The 15283-nt window shown below is 43.3% G+C and overlaps 1 protein-coding gene across 1 annotated transcript in view; it reads right to left on the bottom strand.

The window, feature by feature from the left end:
• TBC1D2B (TBC1 domain family member 2B) overlaps positions 1-2193 on the bottom strand; it is a 32510-nt gene extending 30317 nt beyond the window's left edge. Inside the window, exon 1 of the mRNA XM_027657503.1 lies at positions 1873-2193. Within this exon, the coding sequence (XP_027513304.1) occupies positions 1873-2193 (321 nt within the window). The remainder of the gene's footprint in view (positions 1-1872) is intronic.
• Between the last annotated feature and the right edge of the window lie 13090 nt (positions 2194-15283).

The following is a 15283-nucleotide window of genomic DNA, read 5'->3' as shown; positions in this document are numbered from 1 at the left end:
TAGCTTTTTCTGCTAATTACAGAAATGAACTTGACTTTCTTAACTGGCACCTCTTCTCAATCCCCATAAGGGAAACCCGGGGAGAACTCCAATCTATGCAGGTTCTTTCCCAGAGTACAGAAAAAAACCCTGATACAAAAAACACGGGCAGAGCAGTAGCATCACAGACAAAAGATACCAAGAAAAATATGTAGAAGGAAACCCCCTGTTCCTGACACTTCTGCATCAGTGTTGGGTTTGATTTGTGTCTTCATGACTGCAGAAAACACCCAAGGCTCCTCCTGTCTGTCTGACAGACTAGTTATTTATTACACAGGTGGCAGACACTATATCCCACTACACTCCTAATCACAAATCCCACGTTCCTCAATAAAGGCCCTCCTACTGAAAAAGGATCCTCACAACAAAAAATACGCATTAAATATATTTCTGAAGATTTCCACACAAAAATCACTAAATGCTAACTAAAAAAAAAAACCAAGCAAAACACTCTCCAGCTACCAAAAATCAAAGCTCACAACAAGTCTGAAGCTTTAACTTGCATAACGCAGATACTCAGGCTACAAAAGTAGATTTATAGAAAGCAATAAAATCTTTGGTTAAGGCTACACAAAAGTAGCTTTTACATGTGATTGCACTGCTTTTCCTTCACCAAATAAGGTAAAATTATTATCATATTAGTTTTCTAGTTAAATAACCTGCTTATTCTTCAGTAAAATATGTTGATGATTCTTTATTTTGACGTTTCTACTTCTCAAAACAGAATGCTGAAGAGCTTGGTACAATCACATCCCTCAATCTCAGCACGTGCTATCACTGCTCAAATCTCCACTGTTAAAGAAGTGTGTAAGAGATATCTTCCAATATTCAATAGTAAGTGCTATTGTTTAATAGCTTAATGGATTATGCTCAAAAAGTACAAAATTCACATGAAAAGTCACACTCAATGCACAAGAATGTTCCTTGAGGGGCTCATCTGCCTCAACAGCAATCAAAAATCACGGATACTCGGAGGATTTATTTCTTCTTTACTGAGTGGAAATGGTTTCCTCGGTTGGTTTTTTTTTTTCCTAGGCGTGACAATAGAAGAAAGATATGTAAAACAATCCCCACATTCGCCTCTCGCCCTACGAAGGTCCGAGTCCTTCTACAGATAAGGAGCCTCTCCTACTCTCAGGAAACAATTCTCCCTCCTCTTCCTTCCTCCCAATGCAACCCAGACACAGACTTGTGCCACGCACCATCCTTGCAAAATAAACACCCCAACACTGAGACCCGGCCACTCCCTCTCTGCCTCCAAAACCACAACCCACCAGATTTCTTCGGAAATCTTTTCCTCCCCCCGACTCGTTTCCCCCCCAGAAGCCCCTCAGCCCGTCCCGCACCGCGCTCCGCAGCGGCGTGTCCTCCCTCACAGGGGCGCTGGGGACACGGACCGGGGAAGGGGATACGGACCCCCGGGGGAAAAGGGGGACACGCGGACCCCCCGGGGGAAAAGGGGGACACGCGGACCCCCCCGGGGGAAAAGGGGGACACGCGGACCCCCCGGGGGAAAAGGGGGACACGCGGACCCCCCCGGGGGAAAAGGGGGACACGCGGACCCCCCGGGGGAAAAGGGGGACACGCGGACCCGCAGCACACAGCGGGGACAGCCCGGCAGTGCCGCTCCCCTGTTTGCGAAGCGGCACCTCCCTGCCTGTGCCAACGCGCCGGGGCACAGCGGGGGCAGAGCGCGGGGCGGCTGCGGGCAAAACCCGCGGGCAGGGCACGGGCTGGGCCGGGAGGGGGACCGGGCGGGGACGGGGACTGGGACGGGGCAGGACCGGGGACAGGGTCTCACCGGGCCGGGTCGAGGATGAGTCCCGGGCCTACCTTGAGCACGGCGACGGCCCCGCCGGGCCCGTGCACCTCGAAGGCGGGGGGCTCGTCCCCCGGCGCGGCCGCGCCCGCCTCGGGCTGGTGGTAGCTGAATGAGGCGGAGGCGATGTCGATGTGCCCGAGCGGCAGCGGCTCCTGCGGCCCCTTGAAGTAGTAGAGGTAACAGCGGCGCGGGTCGAACACGAACCAGCGGGTGCGGAAGCCGCGCAGGGGCCCTTTCCCCGACAGCTTCTGCAGGTACCCGCAGAGCTTGGGGCCGCCGGGGCCGGGCTGCTCCCCGGCCGGGCCGTCCTCGCCCTCGGAGCCCGCCGGCATCGCCGCGGCCGCGCAGGGAGCGGGGCCGGCCCGGCCCGCGGCCTCTCGGGACTTGTAGTGCGGGCCCGCCCCGGGGCCGCCCCGCCCCGGCACCGCACGGACCCGCCCCGGCCCCGGCACCGAGCGGGGGCACCCGGCCCCGGCCCCGGCCCTGCCCGGCAGCCGCTCTGCTGAGGGGGGAAGGCGCTGCCTCCCCGCGCTCCACACGGACCGTGCGCTGTTACACTGCTGAGACCGCCCAAAAACCATTCTCCAAATGCTTCCTTAGCCCAGGATCAGATTAACGCCCTTCTCCCGCACTCTCGTGTCGTCTCCCATCCCGAGCCTTCTCCCTTCCTGACAACGCAGCAGCAGCCGAAGGAGTGGGGGAAAGTACGGAAAATGCAGGCGGCATCAGTGGGTGAAAAGCTGCAGCTTACGGGGTTTAAACTCGTGAATGACCACGGACCAGACTGTGTTTTTATATAATTGTTCCCTCCAGGGAACTTCTGGTGTTAGTGATAGAGAACTTCTGCAATAGAAAACTTCACTGTGAAGACATCAAACTGGTAACTTCACATCATTTTTCCTTATGTTTGGAACACAGTGTGTGCCTATTTCCTTCAAACATGCTCTGGGTACAAATACAGAAAACTGTCAGATGTGGCACATTCATCCAAAACTGGGACGAGACTGTTCCATGTTTAATGACATTCAGCTTTTCACTCTCACCCTTAAATACAGCACAAAAGGGTTGCTGTCAAAATAGTTGTTACAATGGCTGGCGCTGATGTCTGCAATGGTATTTTTATTAGGTTAATGCTCTTTATGAAATAGGTTCATCTGACTGAATTCTGACGGTTTGGAAGTTTAAGTTACCCAGAAATCCTAAATTCCCCAGAGCTTCTTACTCTGTCCTCATTTCTAAATGCCTTGATTCATTTCTCAGTAACCATCTCATCAGCCAGACAACATTTTCATTCCTTGCTAAAGGATGTAAAGGATATAAAACACCTGAATATTCACTGTGATTGTCCATGGGTCCTACCTGGAGGTTACCATAAGGGACTGCAGAATTCCTGGAGTCCTCCCCTCCAGGTATCACCTACTGATAAGGGAAGGAGGAGATAACCAGTGTTGGCAGAGAAACAGGAGTGATTCCTTACAGCAACTGAGGTGTGCAGGTTATCTCCCCAGTCAGCTCACATGACATGAAGTTGGATCCACTAAAAGATTAAACATCACAAACTAAGACTAACTTTTTTCCCCTTTTTTTCAGGCTAGAATATCAGATTCTGTGATTCTGCTGTCAAAAGGTGAGGACTTCTTAGTAAATGCAGACAGTAAGAAGGGCTGATCCTGCTTTATTAACAGGTCAGTAATGTTTTTTCCATATATACTTCTCAGCATCTTCTTCCCCAAATACAGAGTATTCTTGCTCTTCTGGTGGCATCTTTCTTGGCAAGGTACACAGAGAAAATACTGATTCTCTTTAGAAGCAGCTGGTTCCTTATCTCAGTCGTTTAGACAAGTTGAAGTGCCCCAGCACTTACCCCTGATCTCATCAGTGCGGTGAAGCCTGGCCTCAAGAGCACCCCTGACTCCTGCTGGCTGTGAATGATTATGTCCTGCAGAAAATCCCAGAACCAGAGGATCCAAAATCCTCAAAAACTTTGGGGGCACTACTTCTCTTTTGCAATTTTCTGTTCAGCTTCCTTACAACATACGGTAGGAGAACCCCCTAATTTCACAAATGATTCATGTAAACAGAAAGTTCCCCTTCTTGGAAAATAAGTTCCTTATTTCATGTAGGCCTTTTTTTTTCCACAAACAAATCCAGATGTTGACTGGTAAATAACAGCAACTTATGTCTAAGTTGTTGTGGTGAATATAAATGAAAACAATACTTTTTCCTTTACCTGCTTCTTCCTTTCATGTTTTCCTGTCCTGGATGCACAGGTGACACAGATGACGTTCTGTTGCTAAGAAATGTCTAGAACACAAATGAAAATAACAATATCACAAGACAGGATTTCCCCCCTGCCCAGAGGCAAAAGGCCACTGAAGCTTTTGGGGTGCACATAACTTCGAGGCACAGTGCAACAGGCAAGTCAATGTTACACATACACAGACAGTGGTTATACCCCCAAAAGGACCACAAAGCTTGTCAGACATGAAAATACTTGAAATTCCCTTTTATTCTGATGTGTTCTTCTCTCCCAAAAATTAACTAATATTTTAGTAGTAGCACTTTTGGCTGACAAGGCCATCTACTACACATGAAAATAGAAATGTATTTACTCTCAAAAATGAGAGACTGGTCTAACTCTATATAATTGTAATGGCTTTATCTTATAATGAATGTAAGCATTCACAGTTCTCGAATAAGATCACGTTTTATTCTGGAAAAAACAGGTAAATATGCAAGAAAAAAGAGAGTCTCTCATTACTGTGGAGGCAGAGAGAGCCCAGCTGGTGTGTGTGCCAGGCTCATGCTGTCATGTTTACAGAAGCACAGGAAACACCAATAAATTACAAGCAGCACATCTGTACTGCGCTTTTGGGAAAGTGAGATCACGCTCCAAAATTAGAGTGGCTGAGAGCATACACTGCTTCCTTTCACAAAACAGAAAGCAAAAATGACTTTGTCTCTTGTCTGATAACTTTTCAGAAGCAGGGATTCAGTTAGAGATGAACCCCAGAGTTCAGAGCTTGCACAGAACATCTGTCGGGTTTTGCCTCCCAGAACAAAGGAACTACAGACAACACTCCCCCCCCCCCCAGTGTCAGTCCAGACCTGCCTGCTGGGATGTTGGTTTAACTGCTGCTTTTGCTGCATTTTGATAAACATTTTGCAGGTTCCTGCAGTGTGTTACCCCTGACTGTCACTGCCAAGGGTTGTGTACAGCACTCACCTCCTGTATTGCACATTATTGCAAAGGCTGAGTGGGTTTGGCCTGCTAGTATTTAAATTATTTGGAGGTGGGGAACAAAAAACTTTCCTCAGCTTTTCCTTTAACCAACACAGACAAACAGGTAGAATATTTTTCCAAATTGCTGTTCCTGATGCAGTCTGACGTGTCATCCTGCAGGCACCACAATGCCCAGGAAGAACAGCATATTGTTACATTTCCAGAATATTTTGTTTTCTTGTATGCAAACAAGCCAGCCAAAGAATTCCACGGTCTCTGCTTTAACTGATGGCAATGTTTCCTTCTCCAGCGTTATTCTTTAAACACTAGATGGTGCTCCTTTCCTCCAGCACATTCCCCACTTTTGTTCCCCTCTCAAAATGAAAAAAAGATGCACTGAATAAGGAGGGAAGCTTAGCTGCACTTTCTGATTCTGTAGGAAAGATCTTATTTAACTTCATTTAACTGTCTCATCTAAGCCCAGTTCAGAATATGACAACATTAAATGCACTGATTTTACTTTTTTGTTGTTGTTGCACTGCATCTTATCAAGAACTCTTCACTGTGAAAAGGCAACAATTATACAATTCAGTGAATGGCAGCATTGATTTCTACTTGGACATCTGTGATCTGACTTGTGAAGATATCCAGGCAAGTTGGGAGCCTTGTAGAGGAGAGAGAGAGTCCAACTGGACCCCTTATGAATAGAAAAGCAGGAACTACTTAACTGTGGCAGGGAACTGAGCAATCCATATGCACATAATCGTTGGCCTGTCAGCATTCCTGTGGATCCAGGCTGGCTGGGGAACTGCTACAGTGCCTGACAGGAATGCTGAAGAGGGAAAACAGAAGAATTTACAGTACTGGTGTAGAGATTCAAAGATTAATGGGTAACAGATATAAACACATATAATGACACAATTAATAAAACATAATTGTTTCAGCTGCTTACAGTGGAACTTACTCCCATGGATATGAACTTCTTTATTTATATTATTATATATATGGATATACTTCCATGTAATACTTGATTTCCAGTAGAGAATCAAATAATATGTGAATATAATGGGGACTTACAGAAGTGCCCAGTAAGGGTTCTATGATAACCTAGATTTACACCAGATTACAACTGCTAAACAGCAGTTACACAGTCCATTAGTGTTTAAGTTGTTCTTCCTTTCAGCACATTTCAGAGGCCCAGCCAGTTTTCTCACCTGTCAGTCACACTGTGGCCCCTTTCCTGACTTTCTTACTCATCTCTGACTCCACTGTGTCCTGCCTGACACCTTTTCACTGTATTAACTGCAACCACAAAACTACATTTCTTCAGTAGCTCCTGAACTTCCTCCTTTCCCTGTTCAGCAGCTGTGGGTCACTTCCCTCCCTCCACTGAAATCCCAGCAGAAACCTCTCCAAAGACAGAACAGCCCATGGCCAAGGTTCAGTGCTGCTGTGGGATAACTGGGAAACCTTCAGTGTCTCATTCCAGTTGTCTTTCCCAGGAATTGCAGCAGTTTCAAGCCCAGAGCTCGGTGGATGAGTCTGTATTAGCTCACAGCTCCAGTTTACACACAACCCCAGTGCCACCAGTGCCCACTGCTGGAATCCTGATCCAGATGTGCTTTTCTTATTTCTTACCCTTTTATCTTCACTTGGAATGTCCAGAAAGCTCACAAGTATCTCCCTAATCTTTAGACATTTAACTGAGGCTTAAATCTGCAGTGGCAAGTTCAGCGTGATCCACACATGGAAGGCATGTTGCAAGTGATAAATGTATTTGCTCCAGCTTCCATCTGTTATCAATGGGGAAGCAGCAGATATTGAGGGAGAGCAAACAATTTCAGGGTTTGAACTTCAGTGGGATGAATTCCAGTCTAAATGCTTTGGACAGGGAGTTTTCTTTTGCTGTGAAAACCCAAAACTTTTGTGAAGTGCTTAACATACTAATTAAAAGTTACATCATTCACATCAGCTCTTTGCAAATAAGCTTTCTCCAAATAATTTTACTTCTTGAATTCTTATCTTTATCACAGGTCCATTCACCCCTTTACAAGAAATAAATCAAATATTATAGTAAAGGCTAAATGTATTTGTCAAAGCTGAGTGGGATTGAAAAAACTACAGATGGTTAACTGAAAAACACTTACCTTTGTTTTTAATAAAAATCAGTAACTGGATACAATCTGACCTAAAAATAGGCAGATTTAACCAGACTATTTGGTCTAGAATCCAGGCTACATTTGTCACAAGAAAATTATTTTGCAGGAAATCTCTCTTGCTATTTGTTTCTGCTCAAGACAAACATTAGCAGAGCTGCTTTTCCTGTGGGTTTCTGTTTTGGAACTTCTGGCTTTGGCGTTGTATAAAGACAGGAAGCACAAGGAAAACTGAGGAAATACAGATTCAAGAGTAAGTCATAACATTCAAATCTAGAGCCAAACTAACTCCAAGACCTTTCCAGCTGAGGCAGATATTGAATATTATCAAGTATTATCTAAGAAAATGTGAGGGGGAAATTATCCCATCGTATCCAGACAACTGCTCTCCTGTATCCAATTTTGCTAGAACTATATATGCCAAATTTGCAATTACATCAAACCACTGGCTTACCTGGCAGTGAGAAACACTTGTTCTGACCCTGTTGCACCAGTATCCATGGAAATTCTGTAAAAGTCTAGGAAAAGAGATCCATATCCTAGAAAAAGACACTTTTGTTTGGAATCTTCTGAAGGCTTCACGGAATTAATCTCGAGGGTTTCCCAGGCAGCTTCCCAGTCACAGGACTGCTGTGCACTGACATAACCCAGTTATTTCCTGCATGCAACATCTGCACACAGCAGCAGCTTTCCCAAAGGATCCCTGGGGAGTTTTCATCTGGAATTCATCTCTCACGAGAAGTGACAGGGTCTGGGGAGTATATGGCGGCATCAGGTTTATTAAAACAAAGAACTTCAGCTCTGTCTCTTCAAATTTCTGTCTCCTCTGCTTGTAAAAGGAATAACTCCTGCACAGCACTCTGGAAAGGCAGCAGAAAGGAGAGAGGGCTGACAGAAGAGAAGGAGAAGAGAAGGAGAACCTGGGAGAAGGTTGATGGAAGAACTGAGAATAAGTAAGGAGTAATGAGGACAACTAAGATGGCTTAATTACTGCCAGGGCACTAAGTGTTGATCCGGGCTCTTCAGTCCCAAAGGAGACACAATTCCTGAAGAAATAAGTGATAAATTTCCCAGAGGAAGGAGTAAAGGGGCAGGACATGAGGCAGTAACTGTGGTTACACCAAGGTAGGATTTCCTGGTTGTTATTCCTCTGTTCAGACATCCTCAAGGTATTGTCACACATTTGCAGTTACAGCTGACTAAACAAATTTAAGTAAAAGAAGAAATAACTCCCCCCAAAAGATCAATTTTGGGACAAACTTAATTACATTAATTGCATTTAATTACACCAATCTTACAGCAGACAAAATGCCAGTACTTATAGTGGAATAACTTCTTTAACCGAGAAAAGACTCTTTCTCAGAGTCCAGACCCTCCTGTGCTTTTTGGAAGACTCTGGATACAAACTATGCATTGTTCCTTCTTCAGTAATGGACAAAATACAGCCTTTTGTAATAAAACTCCCTGCACTCACCCATTGGTGACACAGCAGTTTGGGCTCATCCTCTGTAAGAATCTATCCAAAATTTTGACCAAAATACCTCATACCTTCTTGTGAACTTTGGAAAAGCTCTCCTAAAAAAAAAAAAATCTAGTAGTGCTCTGCATTTTTTGGATTTCAACTGGATTGAAGACAGAAATACAAAGAAGGGGAATTTCCACCCTCCAGTCCCAAAGCAGGGACAATATTCCAGAAGCACATCCAGCTATTTCCATTCTGTTCGTCTGCTTTCACTGACCACGTGCACTCAAAGAAGCATCAGGCCAAAATTCCATTCTCAGTGGTACTAACGTTTGAATACATTTTTTTTCTGGTTTAAACAAACTCTTTTTAGCAGCTCATTATGCTCATGGATTAAAGATGCAAACCAGTCAAATCATAAATCCCTGCCATGCATCACAATCATAAATCAAAGCTGCCACCCACAAACCCCAAAACTTCTATTGTGAGCTAACAAAAATAATTTTTAAAAGGGATATAAATTATTTAATGAATTAAAAAAAAAAAAGAAAGAAAAAAGAAAAGAAAAAACAGGCAGCCAGCAACACTACTACAGTAGAAACATTAAAAAAGGATGATATTAGATGGAAAGCAAATCCCATTCACAAAAAAAGAAATCACCTATGAATCTTGATTTAAAATTATTGCCACAATTGTCTTTTCCTCCTGGCCCTATAATAGATTTCTAAGCTAAAGCAGAGTTTAGAAATTGGCTGCCTCAGCAGCCACGGAGGTGACTGAAGGTCCTGCTTGGGGCAGAATAAATCAGGAGATGACCAGGGAAGTGACCTTGACTCTTTCCTTTGGTTTACCCTTCATTTTCCCCTTTTTTTGTGAAAGATAAAAAGAAGATAATTTAGTATTAAAGGCTACATAGAATCAGATTTGTAGATTATTCGATCAGCCACCAACTAAATAATTCCACCTGCTTATATCTTAAGGTAAATAGAATAAGGAAAGCCAGGAGGTTTTGTAGGCTTCAAAACTCAGAATGAAGCTTCCTGAGTTCCATCAAGGGATTCCCACCCCTCTCAGTTTCATTTTATTAAGGCAGGATTTTTTTCTAGGCTCTCCTCAGATAATGGGTTTAACTTTCCCTGCACTGTTATTCCAAAGGTGACCTGCAGGAACACTGAGTGTTCTACCAGTTCTCTGCTGAAAATAAGAGCGACCCTTCAAAGGACACACTGATATTTTCAAACAACTCTCAAGTTTCTTCCCAGGAGGAGTTTGGTCCAAATATGAAGATACTGTTTAAAACACTTCCTTGTGGCTTTGCCAGGATTTGTTTCCCCAAATGCTGACTCACCAGTGGCAGGGCAGTGGCACTGCTGGTGAGCCTGAAGCCTCTCTGTGCACACAGTGTCCTCACTTCAAGCGAGCAAATGAGAGGGAAGAGCTGAGTTCAGGGACAGTTTTACAGGAAATAACAATAAAGTGATATCTGTGATGCCTGTGTGCTTTATGAGACCTCAAGTGTTCTTTGTTTACACCAGTAAAGCAGGAACTTCCAAACAAACCCTGTAAGGCACAGCTGAAAGGGCTAAGGAAGATTTTTTTTTTTGCATTTTTCAGTAGTCTCAGATGAACTACTCATGTTTTAATAAACTCTTCAAAATCAAAGAGACATACCAGAGGTAATTACCAGTTTGTAATCCCCCTTCTTTTATCTGTCATGTGAAGTTTGAATATTTTCTTCCATTTCACATGGAGTCTCGTGAAGAATGAGACAGTAAAAATACTTGTGTAATTCTGTTTTGCTTAGTAGCATTTCTTCAGAAATAGAATAATTTATTATCTGCAGGTTTTAATTTCTTGTTTATGCATTCCATGTTTGAATAAAGACAAATATTATTTAGGGACCTGATCTGAATCCTGCTGTTGAAGTGAGTAGGAGTATTCCTGTTGTGGAGATCAGGCCCCCAAGGATATCTGGGTAGTAAGGAATTATCAGAGTGAGAAAAAAACCCCTCTCCTCTAAGCAAATCAGGCTGAGCTTAATGCATTAATAACCCACTGCTGAAATTAGTGGATTTCTTGGAATGAAAAGACCTCAAAGCACACAAACTTCTCTGGACACCAAGTATTCCCTCTGCTTTTCCAGTTAGAGGAGAAAACTGGAAATGGAAAAACCACTGAGAATTAGTCACATGGGATTAAGTCATTCCACCAGGAATGTCTGCAAGCAAATTCTGCAGAAAGCCAAAATTTAAAGATATGTAGTAAGAGGAACTTGTAAAACTGTAAATTCTAATGCTACTGTGAGTATGAGGATGTGTGAAGTTACAGTAGGGAATTTTATCTACATTTCCTTATCATATTTGGTTGTATCATTAGAAGAACAGTAGCCACTAAAATTGCCATAAAAGAGATGAAAAATTTTAAGCACATGAAAAGCCTGCCTGAATTTCCTGGGCTTTAGTTTATTTCTGTGAATATACACACCAATTAACTCCTTTGTTTAGGCAGAGAAAAGTGTCAAACTCCTCCTAGAGGGAATTCTCTCTGAATCTACAGGGTTTTTTACACAGAATTTTATATCTTATAAATGCACAAAGAAAAAAAAATTTAAAAAAGAAGTTAAAAAAAAAAAGGCAGCATGATCATTTTCCGAAAACCCGAAATTTCATTTTGGTTCAAATATCACTATTCTTTTTCCTCTCCAGGTCATTATGGACAAAGTGGCCACAGGACCAAGCCTGACAGAGTTCAAGAAGCTTTGGGACAAGGCTCTCAGGCACAGGGTGGGATTCTTGGGATGTCCTGTGCAGGGCCAGGAGTTGGACTTGCTGATCCTTGTGGTCCCTTCCAACTCAGCATATTCTGTGATTCCATGAACAGATGTCTAAGTAGGAGATCATTTCCTTTTAACAGGGGGCAAAAATCTGGTGGATACCCATATATTTCTAAATGCCACTGAAGTAACCCTGAGTACAGATTGCTAAAAAAGTGATCAGCATGGATTCACTCTCAGTGCTGGTGGTGTGAGGAGCAGCTCAGACCCACTGGGGATGGAAGGTCTGGGAAAAAGCTGGATCTGACTTCTGGACAGAGAAATACTTTCTCAGACTGAGCTGAAAACCATCAAGTAAACAGAAGCACCTTGTACCTGCTGGCTCAGAGCTGTACATGAGGGACCAGAACAGGCTTCAGGGATGTACCAGAGGTTAATTACCAGTTTGTAATTCCCCTCCACTTATCTGTCATATGAAGTTTGGATATTTTCTTCCGTTTCACACAGAGTCTCGTGAAGAACGAGACAGTAAAAATACCAGTTGGTGTAAATCTGTTTTCCATCTCTCACAGAGCCTGAACAGTCTTCAGTTCCCACCCCTTGAGCCATCAGCCACCGATTCCCAGAGCCTGCCAGGGTGCAGAGCACAGAGGAAGCTTGGTCTGTGCTGAATTGCCCAAGCTGTGACTAAGCCCTCAGCAATGAGCTGCCTTGCTCCTGGCAGGCTGCCACATCCACTGATTTCACTGGAGAAAAGTTACAGTAAAAAAGGGGGGAGGCTGGACCGGTGCCCACAAGCCTCTTTAGCAGGGTTAAAACACTCTGTCCTACATTTTCAGGCACATATGGCCTCAATCTGCATGTGAAGAGGAGGGGACAGAGGGTGGTGTGTTACTGCAGGGCTGGAGAGCACACACCCAACAGCACAGGAGTCCTGTGCGTGCAAAATGGGTACACAGGAGTCAAGGATTTACCTGTAAAAACACTTGGATCTGGGCAGATCTTAACTGGGAAAGACCAGAGGGAAGGAGGAGCCTCCAGTGCAAGAGCAAAGCTCCCAGGGCTGCCACACCTGGCTGGTCACTGCTCCTGCAAAGGAGGGACAGTGGAAGCAAAAGGAGCATCATTGGGAGTTCAGATTGGGAAATGCCTTTTACAGACAGGAACGGCAGAACCTCCAGGGAAATAAAGGCACTTTCATCTGTAATGCTGAGGCTCTTTTAATCCTGCCAAGAGCAGTCTCTGCCTTTTCCCCACCACAGAATTTGATAGTCACACCCAAAGCTGCAAAAATGATGCAGACAGAAAAAGAGAACATCTGTTCACTGTGTCCTGTACTTCTGTTTCGGACAAACATCTTAATAAGGACATGAGCAATTATAATTTTATTACCCTTAATGTCTTCCTCATCAAATTTCAGTCCATTGTCTGTCCCAGCCGAGGTGTACTGGGCAATAACATTATAAACTTTTTATTCCTGCTATTATTTCAGCCCAAACTGATTTACTGTGGATCTTGAGCGGGAATATTTCTCATTCCACAACAAAAACTCTGTCTCTATCTTACTTTATATTCTGCTATTTCAGGATATGATCATAATCTGTTCAGGTGTCTAGAATATGAGTTTTTATACTTTCAACAAGAAAATCCCTCTTAAATTTTTCTGACGTACATTTCGATTTTCAGGGACTTGAATAAAGCACTTTTCTATTAATATGCTGTTGAGACACACAAAACTTCCTGTGTCATTATGTGCAGTCTTAAAATCAGTAATTAACCACAGCTTTCACATTTTTGTTTGTGGCATCATAGATTCTATACCATATCCTGTATTGCAGGGAAGTTTAAACAGTTAAATGAAGTTGTGGTGCCACCTTGTGAGGTTTCATCATAAGTGCCTCTAACATGTACAAGGAGATGAAAATTAGCCCTGGGGAAAAAAGGAAAGGAGGCTGTTCCTCTTCCCCTGCAAGAGATTGCAAGAGATTCCAACGCTGAGCCTGTTGACAAAGAGGAGCTTGTGGTTACTGGCTAAGAAAAGAGCATTCAGCACTTTAAGGTTACATTAAAAGGGCATGAGAGGCCACAAAGAACCTCAGCAAAAACCCAGCTACTTTCCCCAACACAGATCCAATTACAGACATGAGTTAATTCCACTGAAGTCAGCAGAGTTACTGGAGATTAATATGGAAGTAATGCAGATCAGATTTTGACCTGCAGGCTGTTACAAATCCTGGCCTGCAATATTTCCTTAAAATAATGATCAGCTAAAATAACTCGGTTGTTACTTACTTTTCAACACTTTTTTATTCACTCCCACAAGCTCCTTTTGGTCCCCAAGATGCTCTGAGTGTATATAAACGAGATCACACACACACACAGAGCTAATAGAGGCTTTAGGTAATGGGTTTCCTTTCTCTTTGCCCATTTTTGAAGGCAAATACAGAAATGTCTGTTCATATTTGACCTTTTTTTTGCACTACGAAATGTATGTCCTCTAGCTTATAGACCAAATCCAAAAGTGTTTTAAATCTAAATGTCTTTCCCTGTTTCTTTTCCTTCCTAAATGGCCTGATAGTCCTTTTTGAGTAAGTAAGGCTGGTTGAAGAAAGCCTTGCTAGTGAATCTGCTGGATCCTGCCAATAATGCTATTGCAAAAAAACAGCTGGTTTGTTCCCTCCTAACAGGATTGGATTTGTATTTAAATTCCTCATGCTGCTCTGCTGCTCACTCAACACTTGCTGTAAGAAAAGTTTCAGTCCTAAGACCTCCAACTGCAGGCAATTAAGAAAGTGCAAACACAAAGCTGCTTCAGGAATCTCTCCCTTACCTTTGCCACCAGGTGCTGCAACAACTCACCCCCCACCAGGCAGTGCTGTTTCTCTCTGCAAGGACTTAGTGTCTATATCTCTCTCAAACTCCAGGAACACACGATGTTGCTCCGGTTTTTGTCCCAGGAGATGAACAAAAGTCAAAAAACCAAAGGGAGTTAGGCCAGCTGTGCACATGTGTCTGCAGCACCTGCCAGAATTCTGCTTGAACTGTGGGCAGGGATAGTCCTGATTTCTTTTCCTCTTTGTTTCTCAGCTCAGCTGGATGACTCCAAGGTCACACATCTGGCTGCAAACTCAAGTGTCTCTTCAAGTGCTTTGTGACATTTAGGTCAGGGAGGACACAGGGAAACACTGAGCACATTCCAAGGCAACTGAGGTCTTCCTTTAAGATGGGAGGATGACCTAACCATGGACTGACACACAGCTCTCAGGAAAAAAGGAATTTAGCTAACAGAAATCTTAAGATATAGAAGAAGAGCATTGATGTCAAAAGGAACTGACCTATGTCATCAGCACCAGATCCTTTTGGTCTGAATAATCTGATCCAGAATCATGCAACCTGGTAGTTTACAATTACATCCTAAACATGACAGAAAAACACACCTCACAAGGCTTTAGAGATTCAATGTGTATCTTGAAAGAAATTAAAAAAAAAATTAGGCTGATATTTCAATAAATAGGAAGTAATTTTAACATAATTCCTCTTCATACCAATGTCATGCAAACAGTTTAATTCAAGCAAAACATCTAATTTAATCTTCTCAAAATGAAAAACACCGAGGCTTGAATATCTTCTTACTCAATCAGAACTGAATATCAGGACTTATTTATGTTAATTTTAACTTAGGTAAGGGAATTCAGGTTTTGATTCCTTTATCTAAACAGAAATTGGTAGGAGGAAGCATTGAAGTGCTAAAAACATGACTGAATATGATCACTCGAAACATATTTTAAAAATAAATGTTATTACTAAC

This window comes from Corapipo altera, unplaced genomic scaffold (assembly GCF_003945725.1).
Source record: "Corapipo altera isolate COAL_440 unplaced genomic scaffold, ASM394572v1 308, whole genome shotgun sequence".
Lineage (NCBI taxonomy): Eukaryota > Metazoa > Chordata > Aves > Passeriformes > Pipridae > Corapipo > Corapipo altera.
Note: the sequence above shows the minus strand (reverse complement) of the source record. Positions and strands in the feature narration are given on the sequence as shown.